This window comes from Cavia porcellus, unplaced genomic scaffold (assembly GCF_034190915.1).
Source record: "Cavia porcellus strain 051 isolate PalLab524CR breed Dunkin Hartley unplaced genomic scaffold, mCavPor4.1 scaffold_7, whole genome shotgun sequence".
Classification (NCBI taxonomy): domain Eukaryota; kingdom Metazoa; phylum Chordata; class Mammalia; order Rodentia; family Caviidae; genus Cavia; species Cavia porcellus.
This window is the reverse complement of record NW_026947490.1, coordinates 34,776,781-34,794,532: the sequence shown is the minus strand read 5'-3', so window position 1 is coordinate 34,794,532 and position 17,752 is coordinate 34,776,781. Positions and strand designations below refer to the sequence as shown.

At 46.2% G+C, this 17,752-nt stretch overlaps 1 protein-coding gene across 4 annotated transcripts; it reads right to left on the bottom strand.

Moving 5' to 3' along the window:
- Window positions 1-2,212: 2,212 nt before the first annotated feature.
- LOC100721315 (leukocyte immunoglobulin-like receptor subfamily A member 5) lies at window positions 2,213-8,974 on the bottom strand. 4 transcript variants are annotated; one of them, XM_013147769.2, is made up of 11 exons: window positions 8,846-8,974; window positions 8,661-8,696; window positions 8,192-8,476; window positions 7,745-8,047; window positions 7,157-7,441; window positions 6,722-7,024; window positions 5,002-5,052; window positions 4,313-4,444; window positions 3,559-3,611; window positions 2,548-2,703; window positions 2,213-2,471 (listed from the first exon to the last, which is right to left on the bottom strand). In XM_013147769.2, exons 1-11 carry the CDS (start codon window positions 8,877-8,879, stop codon window positions 2,217-2,219), a joined length of 1,893 nt encoding a protein of 630 aa, XP_013003223.1. In that variant the 5' UTR covers window positions 8,880-8,974; the 3' UTR covers window positions 2,213-2,216. The 4 variants fall into 4 exon arrangements, with proteins under 4 accessions (XP_013003223.1, XP_023418912.1, XP_023418913.1 ...); XM_023563144.2 differs by having other exon boundaries at window positions 2,213-2,378; XM_023563145.2 differs by having other exon boundaries at window positions 2,213-2,373.
- Between the last annotated feature and the right edge of the window lie 8,778 nt (window positions 8,975-17,752).

The window sequence follows — 17,752 nt, the reverse complement described above, 5'->3', positions numbered from 1 at the left end:
CTACTGTTTTGTTCAACTTTATAATACCTAATGAGATAGACAATTCTTTTTTAAGGAAGCAAGAGGCATTATGGTAACCAGTGTTGATAACCTTGTACTCTGTTTTTACATCATGTGCTATGTCTATCCTTGGTTTTGACTGACAGCTTTGTTTTGTCATATTTGACTTTATTCTCTTCCAAAAAAAATCTAATAAGAACTATGGGAGTAATAAAACCCAATATGTGTAAATTTTGTTGTAAAAAAGAGAGAAAAAAAGTGCTCTAAAAGATACAACTGTTTAGCGGTGTTAAATAGATGACCATATTAATGTTTTTGGTTGGATCATTGAACACAACTCTTTGCAGTCTCACTGTTTGAATGTCCACTTTGTGTGCTTCGATCCTGTGACTTGAGCAACTATCTCTAACATGATAATGTGCAATCTATTAACTGGTGATTTCTTACTATTTTTTGTAGTTCTGTATTACTTATACCCTTACACTGTTTTGTTTTGTTTTTTTCTCTTTTTCCTTTTAAATAAAATTTTTTTAAAAAGCGGGACATGAGAGCCTCTTCTGTTATAGTTTATATCTAAATGTCCCCAAAGAGCCCCATGCACTCATAGGTGGGGCTTTTGGAACCTGAGTGAATCATGGGGTGCTACAACTGACTTGAGGCTAGAAGGGGGGCCAGTTCAGGAGAGGCAGGACACTGTGGAGTAGTCTGGAGTACCTTAGTTTCCTCCCCTGTTCCTCCCTTTTCCTTCTCCCTCTCTGACTCGTTGATGTTAGCAGCTCCCCAGGCCCAGTCCCTTCCAGCCAGGGATGTTTGTGTCTGAGCTGCCAAATATGGACTGAACCTCCAAAACGTGAGCCTCACTGCACCTCTCCTCACAGAACTTGCTGGTGTCATAGAATGAGTCCCCAGAATGAGAGTGACTGAGATGTGCATTATTACTGTACTGCCCTCTGCTTCTCCCTCCATATCTGTCTGTGTTTATCAAAAACAAACAGTGCTGAAGAGAAACCAACAAAGCAGGGAGCACAGTGGGCTGCTCCAACCTGAGGGGAGGACTTCAGGGGCTCACTTGGAAGAGGAGAGGAGGGGTTAAACACTCTGGAAATGATGGGAAATTCTCCTTTCATGTGATGGATTTTTACTTTTACTGTGGATAATTTATGAAAGGCTTCTCTGCACCTAGTGACATGATAGCTTTCATAAACAGTGTGACTGTGTCCCATTATGTTTATGCAGTTATAAATTTTAAGCTACTCTTGCCTTTCAAACTAAAAACAAAAAAAAATCCACTGCTATCATCATCATGTAATATCTTTTACACATATCACTGAAACTTTTTTTTGAGGGGTGTCTTTACTAAAGTCAGAGATCACTAAGTTACATCCCGAGCCCTTCCTGATTTATTTTCTGACAGGGTCTCACTGAGTTGCCCAGGCTGAACTCAAGCTTTGGACCCTCCAGTCTCAGGCCCCCGGGTGGCTGGGCTGATGGGCGAGGCCCACCATGGCTCACTGAAGGGCTATTTGTGGGGCTCAAATCAAGGCTGATGTGAAAGCTCTGCAGGTGTCTTTCCCATTTTGTAGTTTCCTCATCAAGTTTTGCTATAACTTTTCTTGTCTCATAAAATATCTTGAGCTGTCTTTTTTCTGTTCTCTTTACAAGAAATGTCTGTGGAAGTTTGGGATTTGACATTTTTCTTGAATGTGACAGAAATCACCAGTAAAGATTATTGAACTAGAGTTTGCATGGAGAAATGTTTTAATCACAGGATCAATATACTCAACACCTGTGAGATGACACATTTTCTGATTATTGTTATGTCCACTTAGTATATTGTGTCTGTGGAATTTTTTCCATTCCATCTATATCTTGTGACAGGTTGGCATAAAATTATCTATAATACCCTGCTGTTATGTCTATAAAACAAATGTGGATCTGTCTTAATGTCCACTATTTAATAATGTTGAAATGTGTTTTAAGTCATCATTAGTAACTAGTAGTAAATTGACCCTATTTAGAGTTATTTCATATACTTTCCTAAGTTTTTGATATGATATTGGGATTCAGGGATTTTTATAGACTGTCTTCCAGTGTATTCATTCATGGTTCTTAATCCTCCCATTTTCTATCTGTGTGGGGTTACGCTGTCTTTAACATTATCACTCATATCACACATCCTCTCGCATGGTTTCATTTCTCTTTCACTCAGCGATTATTTAAGAATCTCTGGTTTTATTTCCAACACAGAGAGATGTCAGGTGAGTCTCAAATGGCCCCAGAATCTCTGGAGGTCTCTGTGTGGTGTCCTCTGGGATGGCTCCTGGGCGAGTGGGCATCAGGGAAGTATACACACTGGATCCTGCTGGAAGAGCCCTGTCCTGGGAAGAAGGAGGTGCAGCTGTCCCCTCTCTGAGTGTCCAGCTGCACAGTTGGGCATAGATCACATCCTGAGGACCCTTGTGGGCAGAGGCCTGCAGGGGAGATGGGCAGAGGAAGTGTTTATGCTTGGTGCCTGTGAAGCCTGAGTCTGGAAAGAGTAGGACCCACCTGAGTGTCCATCAGCCTGTCCTCCTCTGCTTGTCCAAGCTTGGTGTCCAGGAGCTGCCCTGACAGAGCTGATGGACAGGAGGTCCTGATCTTCCTAGGTGCTGAGTGCTTCACCTGGGCGTATGTCACTCTCTGGGGGTTCTCGTTAGATGAACTCTATAGCAAGGAGACATAGACAGAAGAGGAGTCCTTTGGGTTCCACAATGGCCTCCTCCAGCCAGGTTCCCACATGGTGGCCACAGGAATCCTTTAGAAATTCTACCACATTCTCTCCCTTCCTCAAGGACTTCTGGGGGCTTCCCAAGACTCAGAGGATTGGGCCACTTCATTCCCACAGTGCTGCAATTCCATGCTGACACTTGGGCCATGCTCCATGGGCTCAAGCCATATGGCCCATCTTTCTGAAAGAGCCTGTCTCTGCCTCAAGATGTTTGCACTTGCCGTATCCTCTGCCTACAGTGCTGGTGCATTGGAGGTGTCAGTGGCCCTTTCCATGCAGGCTTCAGCTCAGTGATTATCTTACCAGTGTTCTCTCTGTGAGTCTCATTGGCCCTCCTGCCCTCAGCCCCTTTCTCTGCTTTATTTTCTTTCACAGCTCTGTGCTCTCCTGACATTGGCCTCCTACCTCAAGGTGACTCAGGGCAGGAGAAGGCTGTGTTCACTGATGTATATGCAGCCCCTATGGAGACAGGTCAGGAGGAAACCCCTGTAATGCTGCATGAATGAGAAAGGGGCCTTAGGTATATATGGCTGCTCATTCACTCAGGGTTGTGCTGAGACCATCGAGCAGGGAACAGCCAGACAGAGGCTGAGGACCAAGAAGGAGACAGAGGGAGGGGACCCTGAGGTCAGAAAACCAGCAGAGGATGGGGTCCCAGCAGGGCAGGGCCTCCAGAGGGGAGGGATATGCTGTGAGGTCTCTGGGACCTGAGTGATGGAGGACAGAGCAGGGTCTCTGGACCAAACTGGGAGACAGGAAGTCCCTGTGCCCTGGATGGGGTGGAGTCTCACCTGAGTGTCCAGCTCCATCCTGTCCTCAGGCTCTGTATTCTTCTTGGTGCTATCTTTAGGGACAGAAGAGAGATTGCCTCCTCACCAGAGTTCTGGGGTCTCTCAGCCCCCCAGATCCTTCCCTGTACAGTTAGGGACACAGAGCCAGGCAGCTGTGTGACATACCCTGGCCCACTGTGTTAGGGTTCAGTCTGACTCAGCCCTGAGCCACAGCCTCCCCTACCCCTGGGATGCTGGGACCTTAGGGCATCTCCCCACCCCCCCCACACACCCCTCTTCTTCTCACAGAGGTTTTCCTCTTGCATGGGAGCACCTGGGTTGGAGCTGGAGAGACATGGGGATATCAGGGGGTCCTGAGGGTGGCAGGCAGGGGAGTCGGAGTCATAGGGAAGAAATGACCTTTTTTCAGGCTTCTGTCACAGGGTGCTGACCCTGTAGGACCTGGGAAGTAAGCCTCTCTCTGGGCTGGGAGATAGTCTTGGTCAGGAGGTCAGAACCACCTGGTCTGCAGGCCACACAGAGCATGAAGGAAGCCTTGGACCACATGGACCAGTGAGTCATGCAGTCTGAGATGAAAAAGCTCAGACCACACCAGAGACTCCCACAGGGATGGGCTCCTGTGTTCTGTGCTGGATTCTCTGCACTGAGGTTCTGCACAGGGGACTCTATGTAGACGTGACCATTTGGACTGGTTTCCCTGGGGACCACAACACCCACAGTTTCCTAAGGCCCAGGTCTCACCCTCCCTGCTCACCTGCCTTCCAGCTTCTTTCCTGGCACCAGTATACAAAGAGGAGGAGGATTAGCAACAGCAGCAGGGAGGATACCACAGAGACCCCGATCACAACCTCCAGGTTCCCTTGCAGGCTTGGGCTGGGGGTGCTGTCTTGAAAGAGGAAAAGTGCCACTTCACTGAGCACCTGGTGTGTGCCAGCCCATGCTGGGCCTTTGCCTTCCCCCACACACTCTCACAGTGCTGCACTTGGGATCATCAACCCCCTCTTGCAGGTTACTAAGGAGGAAACAGAGGCTGAGAGAGGGGAATTGCCAGTCTAGGGAAACCAGCAAGAGACCCAGATGGAAACTGGACTTCCACCCTGCTCTTTGTACCAAAGCTGAGCCTCCTGGTCTGGAGGGAAGGAGCCTGAACACCCTGCTCTGACCCTGCACCCTCCCATGCACATTGTAACTGTCACTGTGCAGAAGTACAGGACCACAGCAGTGTGAGGTTCTGGAGGCTCCCATGAGAGGCCACCTCCCATGAGATCACAGCAAGATCAGCAGAAAAATTAACCTGAAGGTCTTAGCTACGGTTCTCCTCTACACCTGAGGAAACTGAGGCCCACACAGGAGGGGCTATTCCAAGTCAGCTTCTCCAGAGGCTTCAGGAGCCCCTCAGCTCAGCTGCTGCCCTGAACTCCTCCCAGCAGTGCCCTCACTCACCATCCTGGGATCCTGGCTCCGTGAAGGTGAGGGGCTGATCCTCAGGGCCTCCTAGGAAGAATGGGGAGATGAGGTCCTGGGCTCCCTGCTTCCCACTTCAGCTGACCCTCCTTTTCCAGGCTGGACTTCACTGTCTCCATCAGCTTTGAAACCACCCAATGCAGCCCCAATTCTGAGCCTTTGGGCATTGGGGATCCTGTCCCTCTTTTCTTCTCCTGGACAGCAGTGGAGCCCAGACTGGAACCTGAGATGGGCTGAGCATCACCAGGCAGCCTAGACACAGGACACTGCAACAGACCACGAGATGCCTGCTGTGGAGCAGGGAGCTTAGGGTGGTGACAGGGCTTATCCTGGGGATGAGTACTCCAGGGCTTTTAGAGTAGTGCTGCCCCAGGATGGACCTCTGCCCTCTCCTCTGCCTGTGCTGTGGCCTCCCCATACCAGCTTCTGGGCACAGGGCGCATTCTAGATAGGAAATAGGAGGCAGTGACATGCCTCAGAAAAGTCCACCTCTGTCTGCTTCTCTCAGAGTCCTTCACACCAAACCAGTCCAGGGCTGTGCTGAGAGACCCTTGAAGGGACGCTGAGCTCAGCCATGATCAGATCACATGCAGCACACCTGAGACCATGAGTTCCAGCTGTTTGCTGGGATGTGACAACAGATATGAAGCTGAGTTCTGAGAGCAATAGCACCTATAGGTCCCCCCAAGGGCTGAGCTTGCAACTCCCATGGAGAATTCTGCCCAGGACTGCTGAGTTCAGGACTCTGATCTCAAACGCAGGTGGGGATTGGCTTCTCCTTTCTTGGACAGAAGGAAAGTACCCATCAGGATCCATGACTGACACAGCAGGGTCACATCTTCTCCTAAGGACACGGTGAGTCCCAGCTACACTGAGAGGGAGGGTGTGGCACAGAGCTGTCCTGGAGAGGAGGTGGTAGGGGGCTGTTCCAGCTTGTTTAGAGCTGGGGGTCTCAGCAGGGCTGTCTCTGAGGACTCTCCCATGCTGTCTGTCTCTGTTTCCTCTGAATCTTCCCCGTCTGCCTTCCCCTGTCTCTTTTTCTCTCTCCCTCCCTTTCTCTTTTTCCCTTCTCCCTTCTTTCTCTCTCCCTGACCATCACCTCATGGGCTTCCCAGCCTCACCCTGACCATCACCTCCTGGGCTTCCCAGCAGGGACTGTGCAAAGTCTGGGTCCCTGACTGAGCCCTGAGCTTTTCCGCTGTGATTAGGATGTCCAGGGGCTCACTGGGGACAGACCACTCAGAGGAGAGGCTGTGTCCACCATAGCATCTGAGTGGCCCATGTGGGAGCCACTCCCAGAGCCCAAGGGCAAGTCAGCATGAGAGAGTCCAACCTGGGGCACCAGAGAGGGCACTGTGGGAGGTCACCTACCCCATCCTTAAACAGAGTGAGTCTGTCCTAGCTGAAGTCAGAGTGACGTTGGAGGATAAGATTATGTCCAGAGGCAAGGAAAGGACCCATTTTGTTCAGGAGGGAAGGTTTCCTGGAAATCCCTCGAGGGAGGCTGGACTGAAGGGCAGCTTCCTGCCACATTTCTGCCCTCCTGCCCTGCATTGTGGGTCACCCTGACTGTCATACTGAGGTTTCTAGCTCTGTAGATGTCCTGATCCCAGTTGTCTTCTAGGGATTCTCTGTAGTAGACATTCTGTCAATTATTTAGGGACTCAAACACAATTTGGTAAAGAAAGGACTTCCTCACCTGACACCAGAGGCTCCATGACATCACTGGGCTTTGACCACACCTGGATGTTCGTATTATAACAGCCATAGCATCTGAACATCCACCTCTGCCTGGGGATAACAGGACTCACAGTGAACAGGGCATGGACCTGCCCACTGGGGCCTCGCTGTGAGTTCAGGGTCCAGGACAGCTTGTCTCCTCCTTCCTTAGTCAGAATGAACCTGTCAAATTGCTGCCATGAGACACACTTCAGGGTCATGTTCCCTCCTGAGGTCACCACAGGGCCAAACAGGGCTGAGAGACTGGGTCTGCTGTAGACTCCTAGGAGAGAATGAGGCAGCATGTGAAATGGACTCATAACTCCCACACTGTTCCCAGGGATGAGCTGTGAGAGGCGGACACCTATGTGAGCAGACCCTTTCCTGAGGGCTGGGACCCTGAGTGTCCTCTTACCCGTCACCACCAGCTCCAGGGCATCACTGAGCTCTGACCAGCCTTCAGTACTGTGATAGTAGCAGTGATATCTCCCTGCATCATCTTCTTTCATGGATGGGATGAAGAACATGGCCTTGTTCCTGGGCCCAGGAGACATCTTTGTTTCTGAGAATGCTGGGCTGCCCTCTCTGAACACATAGTATTGTTGGGCCTCCAGGGTCCCTTCACACCAGAGGGTCACAGGACTCCTCCATGGTATCACAGAGCCTGGCTGAGCCTGGAGCTTGGGTTTTGGGAGAGACCCTGCGAGGAAGAAGGCAAGAGCGGTTCATGTGTTCTGACTGTGCACAGTGAGCCCTGCATGGAGAAGGCATTAAGACCAATCTGCAAGAGCAGAAGACACCAGAGGAGCTGCCTACAGACAGAGCTCGCTCTAGACCCTGTGACTTGTACTTTCCCTGTCTCATCCTGATTCCAATAGCTCTGGGCTCACTGCCCCCACACTCTTACTGAGTTCAGCATCCCTAGGTCCCTCACCCATTTCATCACTAAGCATTTTCCAGGTAGCTGGGTGAGGTCAGTTGGAAAAAGCTGGGGTTTCCTCACCTGAGATATGGAGCTCCAGGGGGTCACTGGGCTCTGACCATACCTGGGGCTGATTCCAGTAACAGCCATAACATCTGAAGCTCCACCTGTGGCTGGGGGTCACAGGGTCCACAGGGAACAGAGCCTGGAATTGCCCACTAGAGTCTTTTTGTGAGTCCTGGGTCCAGGAGTGCTTATCTCCTCCTTCCTTAGTCAGAATGAACCTGTCAAATCCCAGCTGCGAGCCACATTGCAGGGTCACAGACCCTCCTGGGTTCACCACAAGGCTGGGCAGGGCTGAGAGGCTGGGCTTGCTGTAGATTCCTAAGAGAGAAGGAGGCAGCGCGTGAAATGGACTCACACATTCCACACTGTCCCCAGGGCTGAGCTGTGAGAGGGAGACACCCTTGAGCACAGACCCCTTCCTGAGAGCAGAGGATGGGTCTGGGCCCCTGAGTGTCCTCTCACCTGTCACCACCAGCTCCAGAGGCTCACTGCCCTCTGACAAACCCGAAGGGACTCGGTAGTAACAGCGATGTAGCCCTGCATGTTGCTGGGTCATGGATGAGATGAAGAACAGGGCCGAGTTCTTGAGTTCCAGTGACGTGTTTTTTATCCAGGGCTCCTGGCTTCCCTTTTTATACAGACCACATTCCTGGGCCCCCAGCGTCCACTCACACCAGAGGGTAACAGGTTTCCCTTGTGGTATCACAGATCCTGACCTAGACCCAAGCATGGGCTTGGGGAGTGTCCCTACACGGAAATTACAGTTAGGTCCCAGGACATTCTTCCTGCCCTCACATTCCTGCTCTCAGCTCCAGGACCCTCCAGACCTCCTAGCACCAGCCCACACCTGCTGTGCTCCATTCGCACTGCCCAGGGCTGGCACCTTGTCCCCTGGAAGAGGAGGGACCAGGAAACTTGGGGACACACTCACCTGATTGCACTTGGATTCTGGTGCCCAGATTCAGCCCTGGAAGAGAGTTCCTTGTGAGAGGTTTGCCCTGGAGCCTGCTGAGGCTCTGCTCCCCAGAGCCTCCTGAGGCCCTGTTCTCTGGACGGACCAGGGCCTGCCTGTGGCTTCCAGACTAGGGGGTTCCTGTCCTCTCGCTCAGTTCTCACCAATGCAGAGCAGGGCTGTGAGTGTGGCGGTCATGGTATCTCCTATGTCCAGGTGAGACTGTGTGCATAGATGAGACCACAGTGCCTGACACACTGAGTTTTGTAGCTGGGCACGGGTTTCTGCCCTTGATAGGGTGATCACGTCAGAAGCCCCACAGGAAGCGGAACTGACATCCACTGACACCCGGGCTGTTTTATCCCAGGGCTGAACCAGGCTGGGCTCCAGGCTGATGTACAGGTTCCCCTTCCTTCTATTTATCCTGACTGATCCTCATCTCACTGATGTGCAGGACATAGCAGCCAACAGACCAGAAGTCTTCCCGAGCTGGATCCAGTCACCCTGGTCTGGTTGTTCCTCTCATAGCCTCTCATGGGTCTCCTCTCTTTCTTAGCCTATCTTCCTGCCCACCATTGTTGTCCTTTCCATGGCCGTCCTCTCTCAGGCTTGGACAAGCTCCAGGAAAGATGCATGTTCCTGCTGCAGATGAACAAACATAGAATTGCACTGAGCCATAACTGGAGGAACCTCCATGCAGGTCAGGGGCAGCAAGGAGAGACATCCACAACACAGGACAGTGTGCAGGGCATTAGGGAGACTCGGGTGATTAGCAGGAGTGAGGCAGGGATTCTCGAGGGAGAAAGAGATCAATTGTATTAATATGATTGAAAACCAACTCTTGTGAGTGTGAGCTTCCTTTCCATTTTTCTAGTTCCATTTTTCTAGTCCTGGTTTATTTGAAATATACAAATTTCTGACTATAAACTTCCTTTTTACTGCTTCTTTGGCTTTACTGCTTGTGCTTTTATTTTACTTTAACTTAATTGCCATGGATTGAACTCAGGCCTGAGGCATCCTAGGAAAGTGCTCCAACACTGAGCTACATCCCAATCCCTTTCCAAAATTTTTATCCCTACAGCGTTTGTCTGAAATGCCGGAGTTGTACTTTGTGGTTCCTTTGAGGTTTGCAGAAGACATGCTGCTCTTTATCTTGCCCATTCTATTCTCCTGAGTTCACCTCAAGGCTATACCAAGGGTCTATCAGTTACTCCTCGCCACACATTGTGTCATTGCTTAATGGGTGTGCTTTAAATCAGTTATCTACTAACATATCATAGAGTTATAGTTTTTTAAAAGCTGTTTTGTTTCATTTTTGAGGCAGAGTCTCCCTGTGTAGCTCAGGCTGGCCTTGAATTTGCTTATGTACCCCAAGTTGTCAGGAATTCAGGATAATCCACCTGTACCAGCCTCCGGAGAGCTGGTATTACAGATGTCTGCCACAATGCCCAGCATCTATAGTTGATGTAGTTTCATCTTTTAAATATTTCTGGTGTACTGTGAATGAAACTTGGGGACCTGCACATAGTAGACAAGTGCTGTATAGGTGAGCTCCACCCCAGCTGTGCCATGTATAACTTCCACCCCAGAGTTAATGTGATTCACACCCCGCAGGGAGGGAGCCGCAGTATTCTGTATTTCCTTATATACTCACCTTCACCATGAGGCCCGCAGTGTGAAAGGCTTTCATGCTGCTGAGTTTTGTGGTCATTTTGTTTGTGAGTTCTCACTGACCACACCCAGGGCATCAGGGATGCTGTTGAACAAGTACCTTTCACTGAGCTACATCCTGGCCCTGTGCTGTTGTTCAGTACCTTTGGTCTAAATGGGAAGACCTCCCTCCAGCGCTGTCAGGCAGTTGTGTGAGCTTCCTGTGGGTGTGGGAAACACCTGAGGAGTCTTAGAGGAGGAAAGGTTCATTTCCACTGATTGTTCCAGGGACTGCAGTGCACAGTCACCAGCTCCACTGCTATAGGGCCACAGGGAGACAGAAACAGCACAGCAAAAGGTCAGGGAAAGAGGGTCACAGCAGCAGGGATGGGGAGGAGGGAGAGAGAGACAAAGAGACAGAGAGACAGAGACAGAGAAACACTACCCATGCTTTCATTTTTATAGTTTTTTTTTATTTTTTTGCTGTCTTCAAAAATATTTCACTAGTGCAAATTTGCGTGAAATAATGTTTTGATTCACTATGTAGGTAGATGCAGGTATTTACCACATTTTAAGTCTTTTATTCCCCTTCTCCTCCCTCTCCCTCCCTCTCTGGGTCTCCTTTTCATTTACTAAGCATCTCTCTCCTTGCCCCCTGCTCTCTTTCCAATGCTGTCTGAACTGACCCCTTCCTGAGTGTGTGCTCCAGGCCATCAGACACCTGTGTGCCCTCTCCATACCCAGTGTCATTCCCTCACCTCTTCCTCATCTGCAGATTTTTCTGTGAAGTGCAGGTCATCACAGCACTGGGCTTGGTTAGGGAGACACATTCCACAGTTTCGCAGACACTCCTAAGAAGTGTAAGTCCATGTGTATTGTTGAAATTCCCATTTTTAACCCCCAGGAGGAGGCATGTTCACAGCTTTAAAAAGGGGAACCCATTGGTTGTCACTTTCTTTTTTTTTTTACTTTATTTGTTAATATTAAGAAGAAAAGGTAAAGCAAATTTTCACAAGAAAATAATGAAAAAGTAACAATTGTTGATAAATTACACATCATTATCTTTAGTCACTCAAGTACAAAATATGGGCATAAAAATTTCTTCAATCAATATTAGCACAACCTTTCCTATTCAGTAAACTAAGTGATGCTAATGGTATAACTAACTTGCATTTTTTTCTTTTCCCTTCTATCCTTTCTCTTTTCCCCTATCTTAGTTTCTTCTTTTTATTGAACAGTTTCCTCCCATTTCACCGTGACTATTGTATATTTTGAACCTTATGGTTGCACATATGTCACTGTGGTGTGATGTTTTTCAATCCTTCTGGGAAGATACACAGAAGGGGAATACCTGGTTTGAATGGGACATCTAATCCTAATTTTTTGAGGAATCTCCACACTGATTTCCACAGTGTTTGTACTAGTCTACTCTCTAACCAACAGTTGTAAAGGGTTTCTTTTTCCCTACAGACCCAGCAGCATTTTTTATTGGTTGATATTTTTTTTAAAAAAATTAAATAATTTTTTAATGAATAAGGGAGAGGATGAGATAAAAGGGGGCATAACAACATAACAATACAGGTTAAAGCATGACACTTTCAGCAACCTAGTGCTTCACCACCAAATAACCCGACTTAATAGTAGTTACCATAGTGTCTTTTTCTTTGAAATATTTGAATATAACTTCATATGCTATAGCATCAAACATATCAAGACTGTGTAACACCATTCAAGTAGATGAAAGCATTGTAGAGTATTTAGAACCAGGTAACAGAAAAAATGATCAATGGTTTCAATATTATCTCTTTGCCTATAACAATTTTTGTTTTTATTACCACATACGAAAAAATCCAGCGAGTTACAACATGATAAAATCAATGGAGACAGAAGAACCATAGTTTGGTGCAGCTTTAAGACAAGATGGTATTAAATCGGCACTAGCTGTTATTATGTCTTATTTTCTTCAAAGTAGCTGTTCATTGCATCACTGGCCATAATATCAAACAGCCCAGAATAAAGCCATTCCAATTAATGAGTGAAGATTTTATAAGGCTTCAAGGCTATATAATGGGGAATCATGGTTATCACATGCTTTTATATATTTGATCCTTTTCCTACACTAGGGAAACTATTCGGAGTTCACAGATGCGAGTTAGATTCAGTTCACTTATGAGTATGGTTTCAAGCTGCGCCCATTTGTTGATAAATACCTCAATGTGATCTTTCTTTATAGCTGAGTAGTACTCCATTGTATAGAAGTACCACAGCTTTTTTATCCATTCCTCGGTTGATGGACATTTGGGTTGTTTCCAAGATCTGGCAATTACAAATTGTGCTGCTATAAACATAGGTGCGCATATATCACTTTGGTATGATGCTTTCAGTTCTTCTGGGAAGATGCCTAGTAGTGGAATAGCTAGAACAAATGGGACTTCCAATCCCAGCTTTTTGAGAAATCTCCAGACTGGCCTCCACAAAGGTTGTACCAGTCTACACTCCCACCAACAGTGTAGGAGAGTTCCTTTTCCCCCACAGCCTCTCCAGCACTTGTTGTTATTGGTTTTCGTGATCCTGGACATCCTTTCAGGAGTGAGATGGAATCCCAGGCTGGTTTTAATTTGCATTTCCCTAATAACCAATGATGATGAACACTTTTTCATATATTTATTTGCCATTTGTATTTCTTCCTCTGAGAAGTGTGTATTCATCTCAGATGCCCATTTTTGGATTGGGTCTTTAAATTTTGGGGGTCTGATTGTTTTTAATTCTTTATATATTTTAGACAAAAGTCCTTTGTCTGAGGGGGAGTTCACTAAGATCTTTTCCCAATTTGTGGGTTTTCTTTTCACTATGCTGGAGATTTTTTTGACTTACAGAAACTTTTTGATAAGAGGTAGTCCCAGTTATTGATTCTGGGAAGTATTTCCCATGCAGTTTGAGTCCTGTTCATGAATACTCTACCTACCCCTATGTCTTCAAGATTTCTACCTAATTTGTCTTCCAATATATTTCTTGTTGCAGTTTTAATATTCAGATCTTTAATCCATTTAGATTTTAATTTAGTACGTGGTGATAGGCTTGGGTCGAGTTTTAGTTTTCGGCAAATGGAGAGCCCGTTTATCCAACATCATTTATTAAAAAGACTGTCGTTCTTCCAGTGAGCCTGCTTGGCTCCTTTATCAAAGATAAGGTGGTTGAGTGTGTTTGTAGTTGTGGTCGTATCTTCTAATCTATTCCGTTGATCCTCTGCTCTGTTTTGATTCCAGTACCATGTTGATTTTACTACTGTTGCTTTGTAGTATAACTTCAAGTCAGGGATTGTGATGCCTCCTGCCTTGCCTTTGTTGCTTAGAATTGCCTTTGATATTCTAGGTCTCTTCTGGTTCCAGATGAAATTTAGGAGTGATTTCTGTAGATCTATAAGGCATGTTGATGGTATTTTTATTGGGATTGCATTGAATCTGTATAACAGTTTTGGGAGAATGGCCATTTTCACAATGTTTATTCTTCCTATCCATGAACATGGGATGTCTTTCCATTTTCTGACATCATCTTTAGTTTCTTCCTTCAGTGTATTATAATTTTCCCTGTATAGGTCTTTCACTTCTTTCATAAAAGTAATTCCTAAATATTTCATTTTTTTGGTTGCTAGTGTGAAGAGTGTGGCTTCTCTTATTTCTCTCTCTGTGATTTTGTTGTTAGTGTATAAGAATGCTATTGATTTCTGAGCATTGATTTTGTACCCAGCTACATTACTGAATTTATTTATTATATCTAAGAGTTTTTCAATGGGGTTTAAGGGGTCTTCTATGTAGAGTATCATGTCATCTGCAAATAATGACAATTTAACTTCTTCTTTTCCTATCTTTACCCCTTTTATTTTTCTCTCTTTGTCTAAATGCTCTGGCTAGTACTTCCAGTACTATATTAAATAGGAGAGGTGATAAAGGACATCCTTGTCTTGTGCCTGATTTTAAAGTAAAGGCTTTCAATTTTTGGCCATTTAGTATGATACTGGCTGTTGGTTTGTCATAGACAACGTTTATTATATTGAGGTAAAGACCATCTATTCCAATTTTCTGTAAAGGTCTTATCATGAATGAATGTTGGACCTTATCAAAGGCTTTTTCTGCATCTATGGAAATGATCATGTGATTCTTACTTTTGGCTTTGTTGATATGGTGGATTACATTTATTGATTTACGTATGTTGAACCATCCCTGCGTGGTGTACAATCTTCTTGATGATTTGCTGCATCCTATTTGCCAATATTTTATTGAGGATTTTTGCATCTGTGTTCATTAGGGAGATTAGTCTGTAGTTCTCTTTTTCGGTTGGGTCTTTCCCAGGTTTTGGTACTAGAGTAATATTTGCTTCCAGGAATGACTTGGGAAGGATTGGTTCCCTTTCAATTTCATTAAAGTGTTTGAGGAGTGTCGGTATTAGGTCTTGTTTTTATTTCTTGTAGAATTCTGCAGTGAATCAGTCTGGGCCTGGGCTCTTCTTTGTAGGTAAGGAATTAATTACATGTTCAATTTCATTGATAGAGATTTGGTTATTCAACAGCTTTACATTCTCTTGATCTGGCTTTGGTACTTCATATGTTTCTAAGAATCTGTCTATTTCTTCTGTGTTATCAAACCTTTGAGAGTAGAGGTTTTCGAAATAGGTGTTGATGATCTTCTGTATTTCTATTGAGTCTGTAGTGACTTAACCTTTTTCATTTCTTATTGCATGGATTTGAGCTCTTTCTTCCCTTCTTTTAATACGGTTGGCTAGAGTCTTATTGATTTTATTTATTCTTTCCAAGAACCAACTTTTTGATTGGTTGATTCTTTGGATTATTTTCTTAGTCTCTATTGCGTTGATTTCTGCTCTGATTTTTATAATTTCCTCTGTGCTTTTGGCTTTGGGATTGACTTGCTCTTGTTTTTCTAGCTCTTTGATGTGTAGCATCATGTTATTTATTTGTATTCGTTCTGTTTTCCTGATGTGGGAGCTCAATGCAATAAATTTTCCTCTGAGGATGGCTTTCATTGCATCCCATAGGTTCCAGTAAGTTGTATCTGTATTTTCATTTGTTTGTAGGTATTGCTTAATTTCTTTTTTAATTTCCTCTGTGACCCACTGATTACTCAGGAGTGTGTTATTCAGTTTCCATGTGTTTGTGGGATTTTTGCAGTATCTTTTATTGTTAATTACTAATTTCATGGCGCTATGGTCCGATAGCATACAAGGAATAATTTCAATCCTTTTGCATTTATTCAAATATGTTCTGTGAATTAATATATGGTCTATTTTAGAGAATGACCCATGTACTACTGAGAAGAATGTGTATTCCAAGAAGAATGTGTATTTCTCAATTACTAATAAACACTGTGCTTTCCTTTATCACACGAGCTCACATTCACAGGGACCACAGCAGAGGACAGGAACTCAGCCCACAGCACCCATCTGTGCAGAGATCCAGACATGGAGCCTGGTGAGTCACCTCAGCTCCAAATCCTGATCATGAAAGTAAATAGCCCAGGACAGAGGATTGCACTAAACATTTCCCTCACCTACAGATCTGCAGTGATAAGGAAGCCAAAGCAAGTGTAATTTCTTATTATTAGTGGTTTGGGTCTCCCCACTGGGAAAGCTTTCTAATTTAGCATCCCCTAAGGTCAGGCCCAGGACTTGCACATTTCCTATGTGATTTCAAGAGTAATGGAGGCCACTTACTGTGCTCCCCTTTGCTCCTGAGGCTGTGGGTTCCACCAGACAATAGGCAGCATCTGGTGGCTGTTTAACACCAAAATTTTCTGTATCTGTAACATCTGTGGTTATATCCTCTACACCTGTATCCATTACTCCAGGAAACACACCCAACCTGCAGTGCTATCCCAGATCCTTGTCCCAGAATTTCTGAGGGGACTTTCCCACTTCCAGCCCATCAGCACGCACTGCTGCACTGGGCATAGACGCCATCAAGCCTTCACCCTGTATCACATGGCCCCGTGCTCCCTTCCCCTCTGAGTTGATGGGCAGCTGGTTGCCCTGACCTGAGAACAGGACATGGAATATTTCATGCAGATGAACCAGACATTCTCAGTCCTCAGACAGAGGTACTATGAGCTCAGTCATTCCATACTCAACACAGGCATCAGATCCAGTAAGGAAGATTTGCTGACCTCTCTTTTTCTTAGTTGCTGTCTTGTTTCTGTGACAACGTTCCAGGCACCCACAATTTAAAGGAGGAAAGTGTTATTTTGGCTCAGCTTGTAGAGTTTTCAGTCTCTATTTGGCTGGCTTATGGGCTCTGTGGTGTGGGAGAGGAGAAAGAGTCCATAGTGTGGCGGGCAGGAAGCAGTGAGCTGGTTGAAGGGATTGTGGAGGATAAGAGCTTCCAGCCCATGCTCACAGTGACCACCTCTTCCCACCGAGTTTCACCTGCCAGCACCACACTTTAACTGTAAACTCATTGGAGGAGGATTCAGGTGTCAGTAAGCTCTGATCCAGTCACATGATCCAGGCTCCTCCCCAAAGTTGCACTTATGAGTGAATGAGGCTTTGGGGGTCATTACTCAGACCTGAAGTTGTGTTGTGCAGGTTCAGGACAAGTGATAGAGCTCACCCACTGCAGTCAGGTGGGCTCATTACTGAACCCAGCATGAAATGAGACCTAAGGACACATGATTGCTAGGATCAGTGTTGATAGTGAATGGAGCACAGTGCTCCTAAAGTGGACTCAGGATCACTCACTGTGCAGATGGTCTATGTGTCCTGAGGAAAAAGTTAATATCAGCTCCTTCATTGGACAGTGACCATAATCCACCTAATTTAAACCTCGCCTTCCATCAGGTCAAAAGACCCTGCAATAAAAAAGGGTGTGGTTCTTAATAAAGGAGCAAACTGCCCATCCTCACCAGGCACAAAGTATAGTACTTTGCTGGCACTTGCACTGGGTCCTATGGGTGATCCTCATGCTGAGTCAAAGAGGACTCTAGGGTTTTTTTGAGGTTTGGTGCACACTGGCTCTTAGGTGATCAGTATAAAATGGAACTGAGTGGACATATATGTCACCTGTTAGAAAGCCTCACAGTGCAAATGCAGCCCTGATTCAGGAACATCTCACAGCAGGAGCCATGGGCCCTCAACATTCCCAGGGTCACCTCTGCTTCCTGCACACATGGTGCCGGTGGATGGGCTGAGGAGCAAATGGAGACCACAGTGTTATCACTGGAGCTGGGCATGGAGATCATTCTTACCTGGAGTGGCACCCTGCAGTACAGGAAAGATCTCTCCAGGGAAAGACCATGATGGGAAAGCTGAAAACATCATACAAGGGCACTGTACCAGGAACCTTCCCTGCTCTGCCATCAGAATGGAGCTGTCCACCTGTGACCACTCCTCCCAAGTTCCACACACCTGACAGCACC